Source organism: Gasterosteus aculeatus, chromosome 7 (assembly GCF_964276395.1).
Source record: "Gasterosteus aculeatus chromosome 7, fGasAcu3.hap1.1, whole genome shotgun sequence".
Classification (NCBI taxonomy): Eukaryota; Metazoa; Chordata; class Actinopteri; order Perciformes; family Gasterosteidae; genus Gasterosteus; species Gasterosteus aculeatus.
Window position 1 is genome coordinate 12,191,201 of NC_135694.1, and position 24,924 is coordinate 12,216,124.

General features: G+C 40.6%; 1 protein-coding gene across 15 annotated transcripts in view; it reads right to left on the minus strand.

The window, feature by feature from the left end:
- The window catches only part of ehbp1l1a (EH domain binding protein 1-like 1a), a 33,032-nt gene extending 24,621 nt beyond the window's left edge, over window positions 1-8,411 (minus strand). For 7 of the 15 annotated variants that reach the window (XM_078105752.1, XM_078105746.1, XM_078105745.1 and 4 more), the window contains exons 1-8: window positions 8,155-8,411; window positions 4,287-4,344; window positions 3,674-3,769; window positions 3,528-3,581; window positions 3,219-3,397; window positions 2,920-3,059; window positions 1,229-1,294; window positions 653-880 (exon numbers count right to left, since the gene is read on the minus strand). In XM_078105752.1, coding sequence (XP_077961878.1) covers window positions 653-880; window positions 1,229-1,294; window positions 2,920-3,059; window positions 3,219-3,397; window positions 3,528-3,581; window positions 3,674-3,769; window positions 4,287-4,344; window positions 8,155-8,258 — 925 coding nt within the window. In that variant the 5' untranslated portion in view covers window positions 8,259-8,411. The remainder of the gene's footprint in view (window positions 1-652; window positions 881-1,228; window positions 1,295-2,919; window positions 3,060-3,218; window positions 3,398-3,527; window positions 3,582-3,673; window positions 3,770-4,286; window positions 4,345-8,154) is intronic. The other 8 variants (XM_078105754.1, XM_040181601.2, XM_040181600.2 and 5 more) reach the window with 3 other exon arrangements.
- Between the last annotated feature and the right edge of the window lie 16,513 nt (window positions 8,412-24,924).

Genomic DNA, 24,924 nt, shown 5'->3' on the forward strand with positions numbered 1-24,924 from the left:
ACTTTCCTACCGAATCAATGCCAAAATTCTGAAAATGTGAAGTTTTTGTTTTGGTCAGGAGTGCAAGTATACCGGGGATAAGCACTAACAGTGTTGTACCAGGGACAGTGGACTATGCCACGCATAAAGCTACATTGTCAACAACAAATCCGTGTCCAGATGAGCAGCGGGGGAATGCTACCTCTATTTTACCATGTTTTTGAATTGGGTATCGAGAATTGTAGAAATCCTCGTTATTGGTGTTGACTACTAGGTTTGCGGTATCAAGACTACTAACACAGTCATTTTGAAGTGAACTACAGTGAATTATTTTGCTACATTAATGAGAAATGATTGAAGCCAGGCTCTCAGCCCCAGGGATTATACTGAAGGGACAGGCGCATTTAATTGGCCGGGAAGCCTAACATTTTTCAAAACAAAATATTTTTCTAAAAAAAGAAATGTTTTCTTTCTCTGCGGCCGGGAACCAACTGTCTCTGGGGCTCGGCACCACTGCTTCACGAGACAAGCAAAAGGCTCCACAACTGCAAAGAAATCGAGCAATCGATTCCACTTCCCTGGCCATGCAACAGTTGTGTTTGAATGTGGATGCAGAAAAGGTCATTGCTAAATTTTAAAATAGTTTGTATTTGAAGTATCTGTTGACCGATACCTGATCCGGCAGCGAGCTGGAAGATTCTGGGAAGCACAGGTGGGTGAGCACGTGTAAAGGCTGGCAGTGTGTAGGCAAATGGGGAGGGCCGAGCCTGATGGGTAGTGCTTGGTGGTCGTGTGCATAAAGAAGATGGAACCGAGGGGTCTGGGGGTTCAGGCACAGGAGGAGGAGGAGGAGACAGGGCAGAGATGGTGGAGGAAATGCCAGAGGTTTTCCCATCCATCTCTGAGGGTTACCGGGTGGAGACGGGTAGAATGGAAGGACACAGGGAAGAGAGAAAGATGGGGAGAGGGGGATTAAATGAAGGTTTAAATGAAAAGAAGAATGGTATGAGAAGTAGATAGAAGCAGTAAAAGACGGGTGGGGGGGGAGGGATTAGGCTTTGCTGTATTTGTGAGGAAACACAGAGGAAGTAAAAAGGGGAAGAGGAATGAGGCCCATAAGGCATGGGTTTGTTACTTTCATGTCAATAATAATGCTTTTTCAAGTACGCATAATGCCCCTTAAAGATAGATTACTGTGTAATGTGTGTATCAGTAAGGCGGGAGAGTGGAGCTATGGACAGACAGTTACCTGTGGGGCCTGATTCAACTACAGGCCTCCAAGCCAGGTCATGTACTCTCATGATAGAGACAGAGGCTGTTATAGAGAGAGAGAGAGAGAGAGAGAGAGAGAGAGAGAGAGAGAGAGAAAGGAACAGCAGTCAAAGAGGTTAAATGAAAATGGAAACTGATTTTTAAATATCAAACAAAAGAGAAAGTAGCGTTTTGAGAGAAATAGTTCAAATAGAAACAGAAAGGATGAATTTCACAGTGCATTAGACCTTGAAGTGGGAAAGTTGTAAGTTGCGATATCCAGCGCAACACTTTATTTAGAAAAGATGTTTTGGAATCATATGAATGGGACACCTGCAAAGGGGCCATTGTAGGTAAAAAAATTAAAATATTACGGAGCCATGGGGCAATATTCAGAGAGGAAGTCTTAAGGCCGGCGCATCCTTCTGCTTCTGCGTCGTCGTGTCGACACACTCGTTTCAATTCATGGTTCTGTGTGTGTTGCAGAGCAATTCACCAACAGAACAACAGGTGGAGTAACGTGTTTTTGTTGAAGACGACCTAGAGAGTCACGTCTATTTATTGATTTGTTTATTTATTTATCATAGACTTTATGGCCCCGTGCATCGCCACTGCTGCTTTTCATCGTGGACACATTTGTCCCGTATTTTCCTACACAACTTTGTGCACCTCTCGACCGGCAAACCGGCGTTTGCGGCGATCTCCCTCCGTGAATCCAACCCGCTTCTACAACCCGCCAATGACGGCTTGTATAAGCGGTCATATTTACGCATTTCTTCTGACAGAAGTTCTTAAATCTGATCCGTTCTCTCGTAAACATTCTTCGTTTTAATAATGGCGGTATCGGGCTATGAAAGCGGAAATGTGAGACTCCGTAAAGGATGTAGTTAGCAGACCAATCGCAGCCTTGTGCTCTGCGGGAGGCTTGAAAAGCCTAGAAAAATGGGTCGACACACGCAAGCACGCGAGGAGGTGTGAAAAGGCACGCAAGGGACACGCAAGGGGGTCTTGCGTCTGCGTCGCTCTGAAAACGCAGAAGCATAAACTAGGCTTTAGACCAGTTACCAGTGGTAAACTCACCGTAAACCAAAATATCTTACATTTTAATCACAAATCTACTGTATAAAAATCTGGTGTGATCTGAATGTTTTTCTCTCCTGTGTTTATGACTAAGGAACAGTAATAGAATAGTCTTTTCAATCATTTGATTAAAAAAATAAATATGCAAAAAAATTGATAATTCTTTAAATTGATTAAAAAAAAATACTTTCGACCTTTCAAAACTGGTCGGGATTTTTTTTTACAAGCATACCTGTAACAACAGGTTATGAAAGTATTCCCCTGGAAAAAAAACATGAGCGCTTTTGGTCCTATTTAGACCAATAGGGATTATACAAAGAAAAAAAAGGTAGGTTTGCATAGATATGTTTACAAAGTCTGTAGTCAAAGATCATGTGAGACCGTCTGTGGATTTGATGTCCCAACAACTCAACCTAAGTGAAGCGTCTTCTCTTCAACTTTCATTCAGCTTATGTCAATAACTTAAGCTTATAAACGTTTTAGTGTTGAACCAGGAACTTCAGCATTAGGTAACATTAGGTAATTAGGCTAACAAGTAGCTCCTGAATGCATTGCACGTTAATTTGATATATTCACCAAAGTGATCCATAAGCGTTTCCCCAGTCTTACCCGTAACATGAGTAGCTTGTCCAAAGCTGGCCCTCCTCTCCTCACCACCTTCATCATCACTGTCAATGAAGTCATCCAGGTTCCCGATGTCACTCTGTTTCATGCTCAGCAGACTGGCCAGACTCTGCATATCGTCATCTCTGTGGAGAGTATAAAGAGAATCCTCTTAAAGCATCAGATGAACATAAATATCCGTATTGGCCTTTAAACAATGCTGCTGATTTCAATTCTGTACAACAGCTGTGACGATTTTGAGGACTCTTTGAGGATATTAATATGCTGCTCGGTTAATGACTTACGTGGCCTTGCCCTCTTTGAGAAAGACACAAGACAGGTTCAGTTTCAGCGTGGCTTCCACCACTTTCACAGACAGCGGTTTGAGCTTCAGCGTGACATCATACTGGGCCGGTGTGGCACTGGCAAACTTCTTCATGTTCACATCTGCTGATGCCAACACCTTCCTGCGGCCTTTGGTCTCCTGATGAATAAAAACAATGGACAAGGAGGAAATTGAACAGAAATTATTGACCTGGACAATATATTGTTTTATGATTAAAATTAATTAAATGAAATCACAAGGACAACACGGATCCATCCTGCTGACTCACATTTTCAATGACGAATGTCCAGTCTTTGTCCTCAAACTCATCTGCAGTTGGTTCCTGTTCACAGATAAATCCATTCAGCTGAGCATTTCCCATCTGTACGACAACTCATTTTGTGAGCCGCTATTACTTAAGCTTTAAGCTCCTACCTTGAAGAGTGTGACGCTGATGTCTAAACTCTCTGGAACCTGCCAAAGCACCAGGCCTCTGTACGGGTTTTTGATCCCTGGCTGCCAGCTGTGGAGCTGACAGAAAACAACAAACCGCAGATTCAATCAATTCGCAGGTACTGAGAGCACCTATCCAGAGCACGCTTTACAATATCAACAGACCTAAAAATGACGTTGTCACAACTAAACTGCCTTCTGTGTAACAGAAACATTGAGACCTATGAAACCTATTCTCTCCAAGGTTACAGTGGTAGCAAGGACCACTATTTGCTAGATGTAAGCGATAGGATTGTCGAATGGGTTTTGGGGAGCTACGTCAGAGGATCCGCCGTGGTGCCCAGGCACGGCGAACCCTTTCAGGACCCTACAAAAAAATGTTGAAAGAGGGGAGGAAAAAGATGGGAAAAAAGGGTGTTGGGAGGGTGGGGATTGGAATGCATCAATGGGATGGGAAGAGGAGGCGTGGTCCTGCTCCCGAAATTACGCCAATTTGCTTCAAAATAATTTAGAAGTTCCGCTGTGCTGCACCAGGAGCTCAGATGATTAGAATGCTTCTTTATGATTGTCATGTCCTTCCTTTCTGCTCTGTTACCTTTGTGCTGTGACGTCTGGTTCTCCTGATCCATGACACCCTCAGTTTGTCTGGTTGCCTGCAATCACAGGGAAGCAGAAATAACATCTCAGTTGGTTTACATGTTTTTTCCATTATTACTGCCTTAGTACCAATACAAGTCAACTTTATATGATACCAGTACTATAAAGTACATCATAGCAATCATATGAATGCAAAAATAATTAGCATAAAATGCAATAATCACTGCATTTATTGGCAGTGGTATGTAGTGAAAACAAACATTCCAAACTTTTGGTGTACGCAACACACTGAACTGCTAACCCCATTAAATAGTTCCCGTTTGACTTCACCCACAGACTGTCTGCAAGAGGTGGACGTAGTCATTGTGATATCACCCATTGGTTTGTGGACTGAAGCTTTGATGCCTCCAGTTTGCCTGAAAAATCTATACATACACATATTTCATACAAATATAAGTGAAACACTTGCATATGTATCTAAACTTTTTATATCTTTGTCATCATTTGCAAGAGATTCAGTTATGACTGTATTAGTGTTCTACAATATATATAAAACATTTTCATATGTGCATGCATGAGTGTTGAGATATGTATAAATGTTTAACTTGTATGCATGCAAGCATTTCTTATGTATATGTCTATGACAGTATGGTATCGTTCGACTGGAGAAGTTTAAATACTATTTGGTACTGGGTTATTTTCTTCCATACCTTAAAAGTATGGAATACTGATACACAGTCTGAATTGTGATGGTAACAATACCCATGTTCACTTCACTGTACATTCAATTTGGATTTGAGGATTTTCTGATATCGTAATACTTTTCCATCATCTGTTCATTGCATTGTGGCAATTTTTGTTGGTCCTAAAAAGTGTCAATTTCACTCTAAGAATTTGGACACTTGAAATAGTAAACGGTCCAAAAATTTAGCAATTTTAGACCCATCCTGGGCACCACACTAGCAGCTCTGTGGTGCTGGACACGGGGACAGCGTGGCTTTGGGCTGAGCATTAATGTCAGCATGCTAATTTGCTTACAATGACAATGAAAACATACTTAAATTCAGGGGCAAACTTGATGGTCTATGGTGATCCATCTGATGGTGGTTGGAATAAACCAACATCTAATTTCATGTAATGTAATAATAGTGTAGTCTGAGGAGGAGCACAGACCCAGGGCACGATGACTAAATCCGTGTGCTTCCACTGAGGTGAAGAGCTCATCCCGGAGAAAATTTAAATCTTGTGACAGTGTGAGTCAGACATCAGGGATGAAGAGTCTTTTAAGGACGAACATATTTTTGGATGAGTGTCTGTGTGAAAAAGGGAGGGAGATGCTGTAATCCCTGAAAACATTCAATCTAAATAGAGGGAGACCTCTCGTATGACTTCCTTTCACGCTTACATAATCCTGAGGCTTTAGAGCAGCAACTTGTTGTCCAAAGATGTAGTTAATGCTTGAGGCCACATTGCGTTTTGCACTGAAACAGGAAGTGACGCCATGTTTCTTATGTGGGGAATAAATAAACATTGATTCGCTATGACCGTAAACAGCGTGCACGTTAATCACAAGCTGAAAGAATGTAAGGAGGGTGACACATTGTCCCACACATGGGATTTATTTTATATTAACTATTTATTTAATACAAAACAGAGAACTGGTGCAGAGGATCCAGAGACAGACCAAATACAGCATGTGATGGCACTGAGCAGAGAATTAACTCCATCAGCTATTTATTTCTCCAGCTCCAAAAGTTCTAATCATAATGATCCATTTGCATTGACTTATATCAACAGGCTTTTCTCCCAGTCGGGTGTGGCTGGTAGGAGCAGCCAATGCAAAATTTGAAGCTGCATTTTCTGTAATGACCAGCAGGGGGAACTCATTGTTGTATAGGAGTCTATATTAAAATGACTCTACTACTCACTTGAATTATTCCCTTAGTAAACATTGTACATATGAGTTTATAGGGCTCAACTTCCAGTTCCCACTAGAGGGCCCACAGTTTGAGAAATACTCATTTTGAAAATAATGAGTCCATTTAGAGTCATATAGCCCATTAAGCAGAGGATGCTTTAGTGTGGTTGTAAACATCAATCCCAGTTTACAGACCACCTTCCTGTTCGAACATCAACCTTTTGACATTCAAATAAAGTGGTTTAGAATTTTGAGTGATCTGTTTGTTTCCAATTTGTCAGACTTTTCTTGATTCTTTGTAGCCATGTTACCAAATTATTAGAAACTACAAAAATGACACCCCAAATTGTGCCCAAATGAACCACAATTAGAACTAAAATAAATGAATATCAGCTTCAATCCAAAGCGCATTGAATCCACATAGTCAGCATCGGCCTTTAAAGCCTCCTGCTCATGTTGCATGACACTCACAACTATCGGCGATAAAGGTTGTGGAAGAGTGAGAACGAATAAGAAAGAAGGTGCAAAGAAGGTATAAATCAAGAGAGAAGGAGAGCCTTTTTCTTATGTTTTTCTATAGACTGACTTGCACCCCGGTCAGTAGAGAGTAGGCAAGTTTTAGGAGATGAAGCATTGGCTTCACAGGGCAGAACTGGAGGTTGTTGCAGGGTGAAGTGACCCTGTGCAGCTTCCTGGGTATCATGTAGTAATACACATATATGCACCTACTGCGGCAACTGGAAACATAGCCAGAGACGCAGTGAGGATAAACACACTGATGTTATAAAACAACCATGAAAACAAGACATAGCTCCATCATTACAAAACCACTAATAATTGATTTACACTTTGGTTTCTGTCTAAATTAAAGAAACAAAAGAAAACATGTAGTATCATGGTTGTGTGAGCACAGCTTTTGGTCTCTGCCGGCACGATGGCATCTGTTTGGTTTCTAAATCATGTTGGTACTGGTTCAGTGTGTGGGATACTTCGTGGATGGCACATAACAGAGTGACGGGAAAGGTGGGCCACCGTGCAAGCCGAAGCTGGTGGATTACGCACGCTGACTGCACCATGAGTAATGGGAATGGTATTAATGGAACTCCTCCGGTGCCAAGACCCAAGCAGCCAGACAAACAGAGCGAAGACCAACAGAGAAGACCGGGAGAGTTCAGGTCTACCAGGCGTTGTACGGTTGTCAAATGAAAAATGAAACCACAAAAAAACACTGGTCAAAAATCGTACTAAAGCATTGCAACACCGAGCATAAACACTGAGCCTCCCGACACGTTCATGTGGTAACAGGTCAGAAACCTGTCATCGGTGAAGAAGGGGACTCAATGCAGGACGTCATTGTTTCACGTTTCCGGCTACAGCCGTGCTGGTTGTGAGGTGTGGTTGACACACGCCCTTTCTCCACCTGCGGACTCTTCTTCTTGAAGAGATCAGCGTCTCCAAACAACCAGGTGTCGAGTCTGGGCTGCTCTGGGTACCATGACGCCATAAAACAACGCTAATAACCACACGCGCGCATCAATAAGCAGACGCGGAAGTAAGGGTGCGTGTCGAGGGGAGTGTCACCATATTATATTTCACAGTGACTGACATCAGTAGAGCCTCCGAAACAACGGCTGTACTTCTAACAGCAAAAGTCGCTTTTATTCAGGGAATCCATCAATGTCAACTTTTAGAAACAGTTGTAATACTGCGATAATAACAAGCGGACCTGAAATAAGTTAATTTGCATCGACGTGAACGCTGCAAGGCGTGTAAACACAGCGGCATTTCTTCCTGTGGCGCACACGACTTTGGACAAGAGAACGTTTTTGAAACATTCAGTTTTGAATCACAATACGTGGTGTCCTTGACAAGAAAAACGCAGCACACGTCCTCCCGACCCCCATTAACTAATGACAAGTTAATGACAAGTGTCATCAAAGCCACTCACCATTTATCGGTGCATTCTATCATCAGCTCGTGGAAGGAGGCAGCGAACTGGAACTTGGACGCTTTCTTTCCAGCCCGCTGAAGTCGCTTCCACACAGAAGTCATGGCTGCTCAGAGGGGACAAACGTGGACGCGGAGGAAGTGCGCAGCCCGCTGTCCCTTCGCTGGGTCTCCACCCGGGACAAGAGACCGAGAAAGCGCACCTGCTGCCGTGACAGCTCCACTGCTCCCCGGCGCCTCCTCACTCCTGTACGGGCTACAAAACAAACACACGCCCAGCGAGCCGGAGTCAAGCTAGCCAGTCAGAGGAAAGCGGAAGCCGAAGAGAAAGACTTTCACAATAAAGCGTGTTTTGAATTAAAGTTGTCAATCGTGTGGCAAAAGTCAGGATTTATTTTGCATTTAGCAGAACAAAGGTCTGAATCACGTTCCAAAGGTATCAACCCACTGCCACGGATACAATTCAAAGGAAACAAAAGCCTTTATACATGTATTTAGTTCGCCAGTATTATTTTAAAATCGTGTGTAGTATTACTGGAAGCAGCATATGACATATTGTAAATACATTTAGAGAGATACGGAGTGCTTTTGTGTGAAGGGTCCGGATTAAGCGGAAAGTCGTTAAATAACATAATTCAACTAGGATCAGAAAAGAAGGTTTGGACATCGGGAAATAAACCAATAGTCGAACTGTGTGCGTGAGTATTTTATTTTGGGCATTGATTGAACCGGGAAACAAGGGAAATATTACATTTGATTATTCAGCTAACATGCTGTATAGTTGATTTACTAACCACAATATTAATACTATAATTCAAAATTCGAAGTTTTTAATTCGAAGGGGCCAAAAATGTCCGGTTTCCCTATAGTTTAATGTAGCTAACTTGAAGCTAGATTGTTCGGTAATAAACTTTACCTTGCCAGTCACACCTACAATGACTTCATGTTCTGCTGGAAAATATAATAACAACAGTAAAGGGATGTTATTGATTCTTGAAGCCTGGAAATAATGACAGTTATTCAGCAATAGAGAAACACAATTACAGACGTTGGAGATGAACTAGAAAAAGCATTTCCTGCTGAAAATGCGTTGGAATGCAAAAAGCTGAAAGCTGCACTGAATATTTAAAAATAGCTGAAAATACAGAAAGTTGAAGGGAATTTGAATACATTTGCTGAATATTTTAAAATAGCTGAAAATACAGAAAGTTGAAGGGAATTTGAGTACATTTGCTGAATATTTGAAAATAGCTGAAAATACAGAAAGTTGAAGGGAATTTGAATACATTTGCTGAAATAAAAGATATTAGAAAAGCTGAAATTAATTTGAAATAGTTGAAAATACAGAAATGGGAGAAGCTGAAAGGAATTTCAATAGATTTGCTGAAAAAGCAGAAATGAAAACAGCTGAAATAAATGTGAAATATTGCAAAACAGAAGTTGCAGGAGCTTAAATGAATTTTAAAAAGTACAGAAATAACAAAAGCTGAGATGAATAAAAAGAGGTTTAAAATTGTTTGTAGTAATGTTAGTTGTAATTTGGGTATCAGTACTAGCAGTAGAAGTCGGTTTAGTATCAATAGCAGTAGAAACAGCTGGAATACTGATACTATTAGCCATAGTAGTATTTTTAATAACATTAGTAGTAGTTGTATTAATAGCAGTAGAAATACTAGTAGTATGGTAGTAGAAGTATCAGTTGTAGTTCTACTGAGGTACTAGTAATATTCGTAGTGGTTATAGTAGTATTTGAAAGAGCAATGCGTATTTCAACGAAACCGCTTCATGGTTAAGGTACAGATAATCATTGAGGCTTTTAGTTTGTAATGATGGAATTGGGTGAGGGGGGGTTGGGAGACAGAATGTTTGTTATTCAAACTAAGAAGTTTTTAATTAATAGGCCTCATCACTAACATTACAGTAAAAATTCCCTCCATGGGGCTTTTATTTTGAAATTATTGGATTGGGTGGGGTGGGGGGGTGTAGATAGAGGGAGGGAGGGTGAGAGGGTGAGGAAGGGAGGGGTGGTGAGGAAGAGATAGAGGGAGAGAGAGAGAGAGGAGAAATAGACAGACATACTGACTGAGAGTGATTAACAGTGAGCAGAGGTCAGGGTGGAGGGGGGAGGGGGGAGGGGGGGCGAGTGTCTTTATCATATTGGTCTGTTGACAGAAAGCATAGCTGCGTCATGTGACTCCACTAATCAGGTCACAAGGAGCAGCTGTGAGCCACAGACAGATCCTGCAGCGTGTGAGCGAGTAACCACGACAACGGCGCACCTAATGGATTGGGTGGGGGGGTGTAGATAGAGGGAGGGAGGGTGAGAGGGTGAGGAAGGGAATGGTGGTGAGGAAGAGAGAGAGGGAGAGGGGAGGAGAATTAGACAGACTGACTGACTGAGAGTGATTAACAGTAAGTAGAGGTCAGGGGGGAGGGGGGAGGGGGGGCTAGTGTCTTTATCATATTGGTCTGTTGACAGAAAGCATAGCTGCGTCATGTGACTCCACTAATCACGTCATTGGAGCAGCTGTGAGTCACACACAGAGATACTGCAGCGTGTTTACGAGTAACCACGGCAACGGCGCACCTATTGGATTGGGTGGGGTGGGGGGGTGTAGATAGAGGGAGGGAGGGTGAGGAAGGGAATGGTGGTGAGGAAGAGAGGGAGAGGGGAGGAGAATTAGACTGACTGACTGACTGAGAGTGATTAACAGTAAGTAGAGGTCAGGGTGGAGGGGGGAGGGGGGCTAGTGTCTTTATCATATTGGTCTGTTGACAGAAAGCATAGCTGCGTCATGTGACTCCACTAATCAGGTCACAAGGAGCAGCTGTGAGTCACAGACAGATCCTGCAGCATGTGAGTGCTCGTAACCACGACAACGACGCACCTGTGCGGCTGCAAAAGTGCAGACACAGGACAGCGAGTTACACAGAATCCACACCTCAAACAAATGAGAACCAGCGCAAAACTATAACAGCTATCTAAAAAAGACTACGTTTGTATGAGACCCAAGACTCTACCGAACGCGTGGATGAGCTTTTTATGTCTGTCCGGTAATAAATACGGCTCCTATGGCCGTTTACAAAACGTGTACCTTGTGGATTTTTGTGAGAAATATGTCGGCAGATTTGTATTGGAGCCTATGGGGCTTTTGGCAGAGGTTGTGTCACTCAAACACTCCTTGCGCCAAAACTAAAAAACTCTGGGATTCCATGAACACATTAATCCAATCAGCACAACCATACCCTCATTAATCTGAAGAAATGAAGCCTCTAGAGTGTATACTTTGGCTGCAAGGACAGAAGTTCCATATTTTTTTAACCAGATTCCTGCGATGCCCCACACTCTAGCCTCGAGCTCTCCACTCTAGCAGACGCAATACACACTCATGTAAAAGTCAGAAACGGAGCGAAGAACTAGTGAAACATAATCAGTGATTATGAAAAAAGTACAATAGATATCAAGAAGCAGTTTTTTTCATAAAATAGTTGAGACTTGTGTCAACATTTGAAAGTTGAAATGATGTCTGTAGCTGAAAGATTGGCGAAGCTGAAGAATCTGAAAGTTGAAGAAGTTTAAGAGGATTTGAAAAACGATCTCCATTGGAAAACCATGTTAAAATATTAATGATTATAGATTTATATAAATTCAAGCTTAAGAGCTAAAAAGCTGAAAAGTCATAGCACCCCTCTCCTGAAGGAGCTGAATAATTTAATATTTGAATGGTTTTAATAGCTGAAAGTGTGAAGGAGTTGAAAGGCGGCGCGGAAGAAATAGAAGAAAAATAACTAGAAAAGGCATTTCCTGCTGAAAATGCGTTGGAATGCAAAAAGCTGAAAGCTGCACTGAATATTTAAAAATAGCTGAAAATACAGAAAGTTGAAGGGAATTTGAATACATTTGCTGAATATTTAAAAATAGCTGAAAATACAGAAAGTTGAAGGGAATTTGAATACATTTGCTGAAATAAAAGATATTAGAAAAGCTGAAATTAATTTGAAATAGCTGAAAATACAGAAATGGGAGAAGCTGAAAGGAATTTGAATAGATTTGCTGAAAAAGCAGAAATGAAAACAGCTGAAATAAATGTGAAATATTGCAAAACAGAAGTTGCAGGAGCTTAAATGAATTTTAAAAAGTACAGAAATAACAAAAGCTGAGATGAATAAAAAGAGGTTTAAAATTGTTTGTAGTAATGTTAGTTGTAATTTGGGTATCAGTACTAGCAGTAGAAGTCGGTTTAGTATCAATAGCAGTAGAAACAGCTGGAATACTGATACTATTAGCCATAGTAGTATTTTTAATAACATTAGTAGTAGTTGTATTAATAGCAGTAGAAATACTAGTAGTATGGTAGTAGAAGTATCAGTTGTAGTACTAGAAGTACGAGTAATATTCGTAGTGGGAGACAGAATGTTTGTTATTCAAACTAAGAAGTTTTTAACTAGAAAAGGCATTTCCTGCTGAAAATGCGTTGGAATGCAAAAAGCTGAAAGCTGCACTGAATATTTAAAAATAGCTGAAAATACAGAAAGTTGAAGGGAATTTGAATACATTTGCTGAATATTTAAAAATAGCTGAAAATACAGAAAGTTGAAGGGAATTTGAGTACATTTGCTGAATATTTGAAAATAGCTGAAAATACAGAAAGTTGAAGGGAATTTGAATACATTTGCTGAAATAAAAGATATTAGAAAAGCTGAAATTAATTTGAAATAGTTGAAAATACAGAAATGGGAGAAGCTGAAAGGAATTTCAATAGATTTGCTGAAAAAGCAGAAATGAAAACAGCTGAAATAAATGTGAAATATTGCAAAACAGAAGTTGCAGGAGCTTAAATGAATTTTAAAAAGTACAGAAAATAACAAAAGCTGAGATGAATAAAAAGAGGTTTAAAATTGTTTGTAGTAATGTTAGTTGTAATTTGGGTATTAGTACTAGCAGTAGAAGTCGGTTTAGTATCAATAGCAGTAGAAACAGCTGGAATACTGATACTATTAGCCATAGTAGTATTTTTAATAACATTAGTAGTAGTTGTATTAATAGCAGTAGAAATACTAGTAGTATGGTAGTAGAAGTATCAGTTGTAGTTCTACTAGAAGTACTTGTAATATTCGTAGTGGTTATAGTAGTATTTGAAAGAGCAATGCGCATTTCAACGAAACCACTTCATGGTTAAGGTACAGATAATCATTGAGGCTTTTAGTTTGTAATGGTGGAATTGGGTGAGGGGGGGTTGGGAGAAAGAATGTTTGTTATTCAAACTAAGAAGTTTTTAATTAATAGGCCTCATCACAAACATTACAGTAAAAATTCCCTCCATGGGGCTTTTATTTTGAAATTATTGGATTGGGTAGGGTGAAGGGGTGTAGATAGAGGGAGGGAGGGTGAGAGGGTGAGGAAGGGAGGGGTGGTGAGGAAGAGATAGAGGGAGAGAGAGAGGAGGAGAAATAGACAGACATACTGACTGACTGAGTGATTAACAGTGAGAAGAGGTCAGGGTGGAGGGGGGAGGGGGGGCGAGTGTCTTTATCATATTGGTCTGTTGACAGAAAGCATAGCTGCGTCATGTGACTCCACTAATCAGGTCATAGGAGCAGCTTTGAGCCACAGACAGATCCTGCAGCGTGTGAGCGAGTAACCACGACAACGGCGCACCTAATGGATTGGGTGGGGGGGTGTAGATAGAGGGAGGGAGGGTGAGAGGGTGAGGAAGGGAGGGGTGGTGAGGAAGAGATAGAGGGAGAGAGAGAGAGGAGAAATAGACAGACATACTGACTGACTGAGTGATTAACAGTGAGAAGAGGTCAGGGTGGAGGGGGGAGGGGGGGCGAGTGTCTTTATCATATTGGTCTGTTGACAGAAAGCATAGCTGCGTCATGTGACTCCACTAATCAGGTCATAGGAGCAGCTTTGAGCCACAGACATAGATCCTGCAGCGTGTGAGCGAGTAACCACGACAACGGCGCACCTATTGGATTGGGTGGGGTGGGGGGGTGTAGATAGAGGGAGGGAGGGTGAGAGGGTGAGGAAGGGAGGGGTGTTGAGGAAGAGATAGAGGGAGAGAGAGAGAGAGGAGAAATAGACAGACATACTGACTGACTGAGTGATAAACAGTGAGAAGAGGTCAGGGTGGAGGGGGAGGGGGGGCGAGTGTCTTTATCATATTGGTCTGTTGACAGAAAGCATAGCTGCGTCATGTGACTCCACTAATCAGGTCATAGGAGCAGCTTTGAGCCACAGACAGAGATCCTGCAGCGTGTGAGCGAGTAACCACGACAACGGCGCACCTAATGGATTGGGTGGGGGGGTGTAGATAGAGGGAGGGAGGGTGAGAGGGTGAGGAAGGGAGGGGTGGTGAGGAAGAGATAGAGGGAGAGAGAGAGAGAGGAGAAATAGACAGACATACTGACTGAGAGTGATTAACAGTGAGCAGAGGTCAGGGTGGAGGGGGGAGGGGGGGCCAGTGTCTTTATCATATTGGTCTGTTGACAGAAAGCATAGCTGCGTCATGTGACTCCACTAATCAGGTCACAAGGAGCAGCTGTGAGTCACACACAGATCCTGCAGCATGTGAGTGCTCGTAACCACGACAACGGCGCACCTGTGATCATTAACGAGCGGCTGCAAAAGGCAGAGACATGGCAGCAAGTTACACAGAATCCACACCTCAAACAAATGGGAACCAGCGCAAAACTATAACAGCTATCTAAAAAATACGGCGTTTGTATGAGACCCAAGACTCTACCGAACGCGTGGATGTGTTTTTATGTCTGTCCGGTAATAAATACGGCTCCTATGGCCGTTGACAAAACGTGTACCTTGTGGATTTTTGTGAGAAATATGTCGGCAGATTTGTATTGGAGCCTATGGGGCTTTTGGCAGAGGTTGTGTCACTCAAACACACCTTGCGCCAAAACTAAAAAACTCTGGGATTCCATGAACACATTAATCCAATCAGCACAACCATACCCTCATTAATCTGAAGAAATTAAGCCTCTAGAGTGTATACTTTGGCTGCAAGGACAGAAGTTCCATACTTTTTTAACCAGATTTCTGCGATGCCCCACACTCTAGCCTCGAGCTCTCCACTCTAGCAGACGCAATACACACTCATGTAAAAGTCAGAAACGGAGCGAAAAACTAGTGAAACATAATCAGTGATTATGAAAAAAGTACAATAGATATCAAGAAGCAGTTTTTTTCATAAAATAGTTGAGACTTGTGTGAACATTTGAGAGTTGAAATGGTGTCTGTAGCTGAAAGATTCGCGAAGCTGAAAAATCTGAAAGTTGAAGAAGTTGAAGAGGATTTGAAAAGCAAACTCCATTTGAAAACCATGTTAAAATATTAATGATTATTGATTTATATAAATTCAAGCTTAAGAGCTAGAAAGCTGAACATACATAGCCCTCAAGCCAGAAAGAAGCTGAATATTTTAAAATTTAAACGGTTTAAATAGCTGAAAATGGGAAGCAGTTGAAAGGGGGCGCGGAAGAAATAGAATAACTAGAAAAGGCATTTCCTGCTGAAAATGCGTTGGAATGCAAAAAGCTGAAAGCTGCACTGAATATTTAAAAATAGCTGAAAATACAGAAAGTTGAAGGGAATTTGAATAAATTTGCTGAAATGAAAGATATTTGAAAAGCTGAAATTAATTTGAAGTTTCTGAAAATACAGAAATGGGAGAAGCTGAAAGGAATTTCAATAGATTTGCTGAAAAAGCAGAAATGAAAACAGCTGAAATAAATGTGAAATATTGCAAAACAGAAGTTGCAGGAGCTTAAATGAATTTTAAAAAGTACAGAAATAACAAAAGCTGAGATGAATAAAAAGAGGTTTAAAATTGTTTGTAGTAATGTTAGTTGTAATTTGGGTATTAGTACTAGCAGTAGAAGTCGGTTTAGTATCAATAGCAGTAGAAACAGCTGGAATACTGATACTATTAGCCATAGTAGTATTTTTAATAACATTAGTAGTAGTTGTATTAATATCAGTAGAAATACTAGTAGTATGGTAGTAGAAGTATCAGTTGTAGTTCTACTAGAAGTACTAGTAATATTCGTAGTGGTTATAGTAGTATTTGAAAGAGCAATGCGTATTTCAACGAAACCGCTTCATGGTTAAGGTACAGATAATCATTCAGGCTTTTAGTTTGCAATGATGGAATTGGGTGAGGGGGGGTTGGGAGACAGAATGTTTGTTATTCAAACTAAGAAGTTTTTAATTAATAGGCCTCATCACAAACATTACAGTAAAAATTCCCTCCATGGGGCTTTTATTTTGAAATTATTGGATTGGGTGGGGTGGGGGGGTGTAGATAGAGGGAGGGAGGGTGAGAGGGTGAGGAAGGGAGGGGTGGTGAGGAAGAGATAGAGGGAGAGAGAGAGGAGGAGAAATAGACAGACATACTGACTGACTGAGTGATTAACAGTGAGAAGAGGTCAGGGTGGAGGGGGGAGGGGGGGCGAGTGTCTTTATCATATTGGTCTGTTGACAGAAAGCATAGCTGCGTCATGTGACTCCACTAATCACGTCATTGGAGCAGCTGTGAGTCACACACAGAGATACTGCAGCGTGTTTACGAGTAACCACGGCAACGGCGCACCTATTGGATTGGGTGGGGTGGGGGGGTGTAGATAGAGGGAGGGAGGGTGAGAGGGTGAGGAAGGGAATGGTGGTGAGGAAGAGAGGGAGAGGGGAGGAGAATTGGACTGACTGACTGACTGAGAGTGATTAACAGTAAGTAGAGGTCAGGGTGGAGGGGGGAGGGGGGCGAGTGTCTTTATCATATTGGTCTGTTGACAGAAAGCATAGCTGGGTCATGTGACTCCACTAATCAGGTCATAGGAACGAGCAGCTGTGAGTCACAGACAGATCCTGCAGCATGTGAGTGCTCGTAACCACGACAACGGCGCACCTGTGCTCATTAACGAGCTGCTGCAAAAGTGCAGACACAGGACAGCGAGTTACACAGAATCCACACCTCAAACAAATGGGAACCAGCGCAAAACTATAACAGCTATCTAAAAAATACTACGTTTGTATGAGACCCAAGACTCTACCGAACGCGTGGATGTGCTTTTTATGTCTGTCCGGTAATAAATACGGCTCCTATGGCCGTTGACAGAACGTGTACCTAGTGGATTTTTGTGAGAAATATGTCGGCAGATTTGTATTGGAGCCTATGGGGCTTTTGGCAGAGGTTGTGTCACTCAAACACACCTTGCGCCAAAACTAAAAAACTCTGGGATTCCATGAACACATTAATCCAATCAGCACAACCATACCCTCATTAATCTGAAGAAATGAAGCCTCTAGAGTGTATACTTTGGCTGCAAGGACAAAAGTTCCATATTTTTTTAACCAGATTCCTGCGATGCCCCACACTCTAGCCTCGAGCTCTCCACTCTAGCAGACGCAATACACACTCATGTAAAAGTCAGAAACGGAGCGAAGAACTAGTGAAACATAATCAGTGATTATGAAAAAAGTACAATAGATATCAAGAAGCAGTTTTTTTCATAAAATAGTTGAGACTTGTGTGAACATTTGAGAGTTGAAATGGTGTCTGTAGCTGAAAGATTGGCGAAGCTGAAAAATCTGAAAGTTGAAGAAGTTGAAGAGGATTTGAAAAGCAAACTCCATTTGAAAACCATGTTAAAATATTAATGATTATTGATTTATATAAATTCAAGCTTAAGAGGTAGAAAGCTGAACATACATAGCCCTCAAGCCAGAAAGAAGCTGAATATTTTAAAATTTGAATGGTTTAAATAGCTGAAAATGGGAAGCAGTTGAAAGGGGGCGCGGAAGAAATATAATAATAATAATAAGTTGAATAAAGATTCGAAGAACAATACTTGGAATGCATCTCAATGCATTCCAACAATAACTAGAAAAGGCATTTCCTGCTGAAAATGCGTTGGAATGCAAAAAGCTGAAAGCTGCACTGAATATTTAAAAATAGCTGAAAATACAGAAAGTTGAAGGGAATTTGAATACATTTGCTGAATATTTAAAAATAGCTGAAAATACAGAAAGTTGAAGGGAATTTGAGTACATTTGCTGAATATTTGAAAATAGCTGAAAATACAGAAAGTTGAAGGGAATTTGAATACATTTGCTGAAATAAAAGATATTAGAAAAGCTGAAATTAATTTGAAATAGTTGAAAATACAGAAATGGGAGAAGCTGAAAGGAATTTCAATAGATTTGCTGAAAAGGCAGAAATGAAAACAGCTGAAATAAATGTGAAATATTGCAAAACAGAAGTTGCAGGAGCTTAAATGAATTTTAAAAAGTACAGAAATAACAAAAGCTGAGATGAATAAAAAGAGGTTTAAAATTGTTTGTAGTAATGTTAGTTGTAATTTGGGTATTAGTACTAGCAGTAGAAGTCGGTTTAGTATCAATAGCAGTAGAAACAGCTGGAATACTGATACTATTAGCCATAGTAGTATTTTTAATAACATTAGTAGTAGTTGTATTAATAGCAGTAGAAATACTAGTAGTATGGTAGTAGAAGTATCAGTTGTAGTTCTACTAGAAGTACTAGTAATATTCGTAGTGGTTATAGTAGTATTTGAAAGAGCAATGCGTATTTCAACGAAACCACTTCATGGTTAAGGTACAGATAATCATTGAGGCTTTTAGTTTGTAATGATGGAATTGGGTGAGGGGGGGTTGGGAGACAGAATGTTTGTTATTCAAACTAAGAAGTTTTTAATTAATAGGCCTCATCACAAACATTACAGTAAAAATTCCCTCCATGGGGCTTTTATTTTGAAATTATTGGATTGGGTGGGGTGGGGGGGTGTAGATAGAGGGAGGGAGGGTGAGAGGGTGAGGAAGGGAGGGGTGGTGAGGAAGAGATAGAGGGAGAGAGAGAGAGGAGGAGAAATAGACAGACATACTGACTGACTGAGTGATTAACAGTGAGAAGACGTCAGGGTGGAGGGGGGAGGGGGGGCGAGTGTCTTTATCATATTGGTCTGTTGACAGAAAGCATAGCTGCGTCATGTGACTCCACTAATCAGGTCACAAGGAGCAGCTGTGAGCCACAGACAGATCCTGCAGCGTGTGAGTGCTCGTAACCACGACAACGCCGCACCTGTGCGGCTGCAAGAGGGCAGACACAGAACAGCAAGTTACACAGAATCCACACCTCAAACAAATGAGAACCAGCGCAAAACTATAACAGCTATCTAAAAAATACGGCGTTTGTATGAGACCCAAGACTCTACCGAACGCGTGGATGTGTTTTTATGTCTGTCCGGTAATAAATACGGCTCCTATGGCCGTTTACAAAACGTGTACCTTGTGGATTTTTGTGAGAAATATGTCGGCAGATTTGTATTGGAGCCTATGGGGCTTTTGGCAGAGGTTGTGTCACTCAAACACTCCTTGCGCCAAAACTAAAAAACTCTGGGATTCCACGAACACATTAATCCAATCAGCACAACCATACCCTCATTAATCTGAAGAAATTAAGCCTCTAGAGTGTATACTTTGGCTGCAAGGACAGAAGTTCCATACTTTTTTAACCAGATTTCTGCGCTGCCCCACACTCTAGCCTCGAGCTCTCCACTCTAGCAGACGCAATACACACTCATGTAAAAGTCAGAAACGGAGCGAAAAACTAGTGAAACATAATCAGTGATTATGAAAAAAGTACAATAGATATCAAGAAGCAGTTTTTTTCATAAAATAGTTGAGACTTGTGTGAACATTTGAGAGTTGAAATGGTGTCTGTAGCTGAAAGATTGGCGAAGCTGAAAAATCTGAAAGTTGAAGAAGTTGAAGAGGATTTGAAAAGCAAACTCCATTTGAAAACCATGTTAAAATATTAACGATTATTGATTTATATAAATTCAAGCTTAAGAGGTAGAAAGCTGAAAAGTCATAGCCCTCAAGCCAGAAAGGAGCTGAACATTTTAATATTTGAAGGATTTTAATAGCTGAAAGTGTGAAGGAGTTGAAAGGTGGCACGGAAGAAATAGAAGAATAATAATAACTAGAAAAGGCATTTCCTGCTGAAAATGCGTTGGAATGCAAAAAGCTGAAAGCTGCACTGAATATTTAAAAATAGCTGAAAATACAGAAAGTTGAAGGGAATTTGAATACATTTGCTGAATATTTAAAAATAGCTGAAAATACAGAAAGTTGAAGGGAATTTGAATACATTTGCTGAAATAAAAGATATTAGAAAAGCTGAAATTAATTTGAAATAGCTGAAAATACAGAAATGGGAGAAGCTGAAAGGAATTTCAATAGATTTGCTGAAAAAGCAGAAATGAAAACAGCTGAAATAAATGTGAAATATTGCAAAACAGAAGTTGCAGGAGCTTAAATGAATTTTAAAAAGTACAGAAATAACAAAAGCTGAGATGAATAAAAAGAGGTTTAAAATTGTTTGTAGTAATGTTAGTTGTAATTTGGGTATCAGTACTAGCAGTAGAAGTCGGTTTAGTATCAATAGCAGTAGAAACAGCTGGAATACTGATACTATTAGCCATAGTAGTATTTTTAATAACATTAGTAGTAGTTGTATTAATAGCAGTAGAAATACTAGTAGTATGGTAGTAGAAGTATCAGTTGTAGTTCTACTGAGGTACTAGTAATATTCGTAGTGGTTATAGTAGTATTTGAAAGAGCAATGCGTATTTCAACGAAACCGCTTCATGGTTAAGGTACAGATAATCATTGAGGCTTTTAGTTTGTAATGATGGAATTGGGTGAGGGGGGGTTGGGAGACAGAATGTTTGTTATTCAAACTAAGAAGTTTTTAATTAGTAGGCCTCATCACTAACATTACAGTAAAAATTCCCTCCATGGGGCTTTTATTTTGAAATTATTGGATTGGGTGGGGTGGGGGGGTGTAGATAGAGGGAGGGAGGGTGAGAGGGTGAGGAAGGGAGGGGTGGTGAGGAAGAGATAGAGGGAGAGAGAGAGGAGAAATAGACAGACTGACTGACTGACTGAGTGATTAACAGTGAGCAGAGGTCAGGGTGGAGGGGGGAGGGGGGGCGAGTGTCTTTATCATATTGGTCTGTTGACAGAAAGCATAGCTGCGTCATGTGACTCCACTAATCAGGTCATAGGAGCAGCTTTGAGCCACAGACAGAGATCCTGCAGCGTGTGAGCGAGTAACCACGACAACGGCGCACCTATTGGATTGGGTGGGGTGGGGGGGTGTAGATAGAGGGAGGGAGGGTGAGAGGGTGAGGAATGGAGGGGTGGTGAGGAAGAGATAGAGAGGGAGAGGGGAGGAGAATTAGACAGACTGACTGACTGAGAGTGATTAACAGTGAGAATAGGTCAGGGTGGAGGGGGGAGGGGGGGCGAGTGTCTTTATCATATTGGTCTGTTGACAGAAAGCATAGCTGCGTCATGTGACTCCACTAATCAGGTCACAAGGAGCAGCTGTGAGCCACAGACAGATCCTGCAGCGTGTGAGTGCTCGTAACCACGACAACGGCGCACCTGTGATCATTAACGAGCGGCTGCAAAATGCAGAGACATGGCAGCAAGTTACACAGAATCCACACCTCAAACAAATGAGAACCAGCGCAAAACTATAACAGCTATCTAAAAAATACGGCGTTTGTATGAGACCCAAGACTCTACCGAACGCGTGGATGTGCTTTTTATGTCTGTCCGGTAATAAATACGGCTCCTATGGCCGTTGACAGAACGTGTACCTTGTGGATTTTTGTGAGAAATATGTCGGCAGATTTGTATTGGAGCCTATGGGGCTTTTGGCAGAGGTTGTGTCACTCAAACACTCCTTGCGCCAAAACTAAAAAACTATGGGATTCCATGAACACATTAATCCAATCAGCACAACCATACCCTCATTAATCTGAAGAAATGAAGCCTCTAGAGTGTATACTTTGGCTGCAAGGACAGAAGTTCCATACTTTTTTACCAGATTTCTGCGCTGCCCCACACTCTAGCCTCGAGCTCTCCACTCTAGCAGACGCAATACACACTCATGTAAAAGTCAGAAACGGAGCGAAGAACTAGTGAAACATAATCAGTGATTATGAAAAAAGTACAATAGATATCAAGAAGCAGTTTTTTTCATAAAATAGTTGAGACTTGTGTGAACATTTGAGAGTTGAAATGGTGTCTGTAGCTGAAAGATTGGCGAAGCTGAAAAATCTGAAAGTTGAAGAAGTTGAAGAGGATTTGAAAAGCAAACTCCATTTGAAAACCATGTTAAAATATTAACGATTATTGATTTATATAAATTCAAGCTTAAGAGGTAGAAAGCTGAAAAGTCATAGCCCGGAAGCCAGAAAGAAGCTGAACATTTTAATATTTGAAGGATTTTAATAGCTGAAAGTGTGAAGGAGTTGAAAGGTGGCACGGAAGAAATAGAAGAATAATAAGTTGAAATAAAGATTAGAAGAACAATACTTGGAATGCTTAAAGCATTCCAACTAATAATAATAATAAGTTGAATAAAGATTCGAAGAACAATACTTGGAATGCTTGAAGCATTCCAACTAATAATAATAAGTTGAACTAGAAAAGGCATTTCCTGCTGAAAATGCGTTGGAATGCAAAAAGCTGAACGCTGCACTGAATATTTAAAAATAGCTGAAAATACAGAAAGTTGAAGGGAATTTGAATACATTTGCTGAAAAGCTGAAATGAATTTGAAATTGCTGAAAATACAGAAATGGGAGAAGCTGAAAGGAATTTCAATAGATTTGCTGAAAAAGCAGAAATGAAAACAGCTGAAATACATTTGAAATATTGCAAAAAAATACAGAAATGAATATTAAAAAATTGCTGTTGATAGAGGCATAAGAATAGCTGAAATTATTTTAAAGAACTGCTGAAAATACAGGAAGTGGGGAAGCTGAATTTCAATAGATTTTCTAAAAACAGAAGTTGCAGGAGCTTAAATTTGTTTAAAATTGTTTGTAGTAATATTAGTAGTAGTATTAGTTATAATTGTGGTGTTAGTAGTACTAGCAGTATAAGCAGTAATGGTAGGTTTAGTATCAATAGCAGTAGAAACAGCTGGAATACTATTAGCCATAGTAGTATTTGTAATAACATTAGTAGTAGTTGTAGTATTAATAGCAGTAGAAATACTAGTAGTATGGTAGTAGAAGTATCAGTTGTAGTACTTAGAAGTACGAGTAATATTCGTAGTGGGAGACAGAATGTTTGTTATTCACAGTTAAAAGTTTTTAATTAATAGGCCTCATCACAGACATTACAGTAAAAATTCCCTCCATGGGGCTTTTATTTTGAAATTATTGGATTGGGTGGGGTGGGGGGTGTAGATAGAGGGAGGGAGGGTGAGAGGGTGAGGAAGGGAATGGTGGTGAGGAAGAGATAGAGGGAGAGGGGAGGAGAATTAGACATACTGACTGACTGAGTGATTAACAGTGAGTAGAGGTCAGGGTGGAGGGGGGAGGGGGGGCGAGTGTCTTTATCATATTGGTCTGTTGACAGAAAGCATAGCTGCGTCATGTGACTCCACTAATCAGGTCACAAGGAGCAGCTGTGAGCCACAGACAGATCCTGCAGCGTGTGAGTGCTCGTAACCACGACAACGGCGCACCTGTGCGGCTGCAAAAGTGCAGACACAGGACAGCGAGTTACACAGAATCCACACCTCAAACAAATGAGAACCAGCGCAAAACTATAACAGCTATCTAAAAAATACGGCGTTTGTATGAGACCCAAGACTCTACCGAACGCGTGGATGTGTTTTTATGTCTGTCCGGTAATAAATACGGCTCCTATGGCCGTTTACAAAACGTGTACCTTGTGGATTTTTGTGAGAAATATGTCGGCAGATTTGTATTGGAGCCTATGGGGCTTTTGGCAGAGGTTGTGTCACTCAAACACTCCTTGCGCCAAAACTAAAAAACTCTGGGATTCCATGAACACATTAATCCAATCAGCACAACCATACCCTCATTAATCTGAAGAAATGAAGCCTCTAGAGTGTATACTTTGGCTGCAAGGACAGAAGTTCCATATTTTTTTAACCAGATTCCTGCGATGCCCCACACTCTAGCCTCGAGCTCTCCACTGTAGCAGACGCAATACACACTCATGTAAAAGTCAGAAACGGAGCGAAAAACTAGTGAAACATAATCAGTGATTATGAAAAAAGTACAATAGATATCCACAAGCAGTTTTTTTCATGAAATAGTTTAGACCTGTGTCAACATTTGAAAGTTTAAATGGTGTCTGTAGCTGAAAGATTTGCGAAGCTGAAAAATCTGAAAGTTGAAGAAGTTTAGGAGGATTTGAAAGCAAACTCCATTTGAAAACCATGTTAAACTAGAAAAGGCATTTCCTGCTGAAAATGCGTTGGAATGCAAAAAGCTGAAAGCTGCACTGAATATTTAAAAATAGCTGAAAATACAGAAAGTTGAAGGGAATTTGAATACATTTGCTGAATATTTAAAAATAGCTGAAAATACAGAAAGTTGAAGGGAATTTGAATACATTTGCTGAAATAAAAGATATTAGAAAAGCTGAAATTAATTTGAAATAGCTGAAAATACAGAAATGGGAGAAGCTGAAAGGAATTTCAATAGATTTGCTGAAAAAGCAGAAATGAAAACAGCTGAAATAAATGTGAAATATTGCAAAACAGAAGTTGCAGGAGCTTAAATGAATTTTAAAAAGTACAGAAATAACAAAAGCTGAGATGAATAAAAAGAGGTTTAAAATTGTTTGTAGTAATGTTAGTTGTAATTTGGGTATCAGTACTAGCAGTAGAAGTCGGTT